Source organism: Mesoplodon mirus, assembly GCF_964341445.2.
Source record: "Mesoplodon mirus genome assembly, chromosome: 8".
Taxonomy (NCBI): Eukaryota; Metazoa; Chordata; class Mammalia; order Artiodactyla; family Ziphiidae; genus Mesoplodon; species Mesoplodon mirus.
Window position 1 is genome coordinate 50,610,243 of NC_138984.1, and position 3,621 is coordinate 50,613,863.

At 35.1% G+C, this 3,621-nt stretch overlaps 1 protein-coding gene across 1 annotated transcript; it reads right to left on the reverse strand.

Moving 5' to 3' along the window:
- Positions 1-1,622: 1,622 nt before the first annotated feature.
- On the reverse strand, positions 1,623-1,951 carry LOC309809588 (ATP synthase membrane subunit K, mitochondrial-like). Its single transcript, XM_082630828.1, has one exon. It carries the CDS (start codon positions 1,904-1,906, stop codon positions 1,730-1,732), a length of 177 nt encoding a protein of 58 aa, XP_082486954.1. The 5' UTR covers positions 1,907-1,951; the 3' UTR covers positions 1,623-1,729.
- Between the last annotated feature and the right edge of the window lie 1,670 nt (positions 1,952-3,621).

The following is a 3,621-nucleotide window of genomic DNA, read 5'->3' on the forward strand; positions in this document are numbered from 1 at the left end:
CTATGATGACTTCTTGCAATTTTACTTTAAACATTTTCTGGTTCCAGGCTTTTGAAAATAAGTAGTTTACATTATATCCTGTGGGAAGCCAGCGTTCCTAACTATCCTACATAGATACTTGAGGAAATGAATGGAGAATCTTGGGGTTATAATCTCTTTCAAGGAAGATGATTCAAATGCCCAGTGTGAGCACTAAAACTGTTCCCTCATACAAAATTTGTATCTCTTCCTCCCAGTAACAGAAAGGTTGTTCTTCCCCTCCTCCGAGATATTAGGTGTGGACATGTGACCCATCAGGAAATGTAAGCAGATGTGGCACACATCACTTCCAAATGCAAGTACCCACTTGGCCTCACATAGGATAGTGAAGCCAAAAAAGTGAAAGCCTGGATCACTGAGTATGCAGGAAAACTTGCTTGGAGGGTCACCCAAACCCATGGTGGACTTGCACTAATAATAAAGGGAAAAAATTATATTAAGTTATATAGGAGGGGCAGGGAGGGTAGTTGCTTATTACTTCAGCATAACCTAAGCCATCGATACCTCTATACTGTCTAGTAATATGATCAAGGAATCTAGCTCCAAACATAATTCTTAGCCTGTTTTGCACTGAGTCAGTGCAATCATTAAGATGTCTTTGTTACTAACCCAAAATAAAGAAGGAAGGAAAAAAGATGAAAAAAGAAGAACACAGCCTACCTCATTTAGAAATATGAATTATTTTTCCCCCTTTCAATCTCTTCTATCTCATTACTAAATTATTCTGCTTTCATCTCTAAAAATCACTCTTCAAGTTTGCCTTTATCTGAGGTGGCCAAAGGCCAAAAGTTTTCAATCGTAGTTCTCATTAAAATTCCAAACATGATTTCTTCTCCTGTCACCTAATTAAACAAGTTCCCTTTTTTGTGTGTATTCAGCAATAATGCTGTCACTTTTCTATGTACTCTACTGACTATAATTAATTATTACTTTATCTAGAACTTAGTGGACTACAATTCTTCAGGCCAATTTTATAAGAATTATTGTCTTGACAGAAACCTAACCTTGAAGAGATTACCAGGCACCATCATTATGTCTCTCCATGGCAGTATATAATCCTATTGCTGTATGACAATGCCCATGGATCTTGGCACTCAGCTACATAAGTTAGTGGCAACAATACTGAAAATGGCAGCCCATTCACCTCTCAGGGTGACAGCACTAATACAGCTGCTTCTCTTCACTTGTGCTCTAGAGGCTGACTCAGGAGATGGTATGACAGAAAATCTTGGAAAAGGAGTTTATCACAGAGTAAAGAAAGGAAAGTCTCCCAATATACTGCATTTTCTCTCCTTGCCGAACAATATATGTCTTTTGTCTCCTTAGAATTAGGCTTCCTAGGTAATTTTAGGATGCTGAATGTGGGAAGGAGGGACCTATGATCTTTACTATCCATTTGTCCTTGTCATTTCCTCTGGAAAATCAGTCTTTTGACCTTCGAAATTCTTTGTTACTTTTTTCACATTTGGTGTAATCATCTATGCTTGTTTCCTAGACTTATTTTAAAGCAGTTATTTCTCATTAAAAAATAAAGTAATTAAATAGTATCAAACTAATGAACTCATTTCTCAGAACTTTTTTTTTTCCCCAGGTTCATAATTTATTGTACAAATTGGGTATCACATGATGAGTTGACATTAGCTTCTTCAGGCATGGGAACTTAACAGATGAGGTACAGTTGAGAATCTGTTTATGTTGCTTTCACAGCTGGAGTTTTTTTAGACCTTAACTTAAAGTATAAAACTATCAAAGCAATACCTCCGTATGTGGCCAGTACACAATTCATTCTCCCTGTGAGAGTGTAAGAGTTGAAATATTTTTTGATACCAGTGAATTGGAACTGGGCATCAGTTTCTGGACCTGCCATGATTTCAATCTTCCAAAACGAACAGACCCCGCTGCAAGTGTCCTTCAACTCTCTCAGAACTCTTAATTCCCCCCACCCAAGCAGAATAAGTTAAGCTGCAACTCTTAAGATAAAAGCTACTGTTTAACTCCACAAACGGCTATTGCCTCCGTGTGTGTCAGTGACTGTGTATACATGCTACCTTATGAATACAATCATTTAAATACTAAAACCAATTCAGGAACTAATGCTTTATATACAGATAAATGACAAGAAACTACTACATCACGTTATTTTATTCTATTATTGTTACTTGTATCATTTTAGTCTCCACAGCTACACTGCAAACAGGAATTCTGTCTAATACACCAAAAATCACCTAGCAGAAAGCTGATCATTTTTAAAGGAAATTAATAGTTTGTTAAGCAAATTGTTTAACTTAATCAGGAGCAAAAGGAAATCTGTAATGCTTTCAGATCTCTTTCAAAGTATGTAGACAGTGAGGTCGGATTTATTTCATTACATTGGTTTGGTTTGGCTTAGTTTTCTCTTCTAGTGTTTTCATGCAAGGTTTAAATATAGAGGGGATATAGATAGATAGATAGATAGATAGATAGATAGATAGATAGATAGATAGATAGATATAGATAGATAGATATATTTAAAAAAGATGTATGAGAACCCTTTCAGATACACTGGACCCTACATCTTTCCTCTATCCACAGCTGGAGATATTTGATCCCCACTCAGTCGTGCCCCAGATTTTGGATTTAGTATGTCTTTTAAAAGAGAAAATTTAGTTTAGTAGATGATTCATCATTAAGTCAACGTGTAGTATTTTATACAAAAGCCTGGAAAATGATAATAATCATAATTGTGATGGCCATACACAAACTAAACTTTAATAAGATTTTTTCCTCATGATATTAACAAAAAATAGTTTTTCTGTATTTAAGATTTATATTGAATATTATTTCGAAAAGTGATCACAGAGACCTTGAAAACACCAAGAATATTGTTTTCCGTAATGTCCTCTAAAACAAGAATAAAGGTGTTCTCTTGTCTTTGTGTTCCCTTCATGAAGTATCTTCTCACTGTATTTCAAATGCATATGGAACTGTAATAAGCAAGTATCAGGTAATGCTGTAGACTCATATTTTTCATAAAATCATGAGAAGTCATCTTTGATTTTCAACAAGTGCTGACTTCTTACCTTGAAAGCTAAGGTGAATATGAGAGATAACATCCATATATCAGCTTATGATTTTCTGAAAAGTCAAGATGGTACTCAGAGATTGAAAAATAGAAAATCTGTGAACAGTATTCTATTAAAAGTTACCCAAAAAAATATACTCAGATACCTATAGACCTCAAAATGTGAAACAAATATGGTGTGCCTTCATCACACACACACAAAAAAACATATCCAAAGATTCTAACCTTTTTACTGGCTAAAAGTATAACAGTTTGATAATGACATATACTTAGCACTTATAATCACTTACCATCACTAATATTTTGTTCCTTGAAACTGGCTACTAACAGAGCAACAAGTTTGCAGATGGCAAGACTTCCAAGAAAAACTAACGTGTTCTGAGTGCTTACTAAAAATACCTCCCTCTGCAAAAGAAAGGCAGAAGCCTCACATGATATCAGAAATGGATAGGCTGATAGGGTTTTTACACGAAGGTACAAGGAGAAAGAAGAATAAGAGAATGAGATGTATTTTCATTACA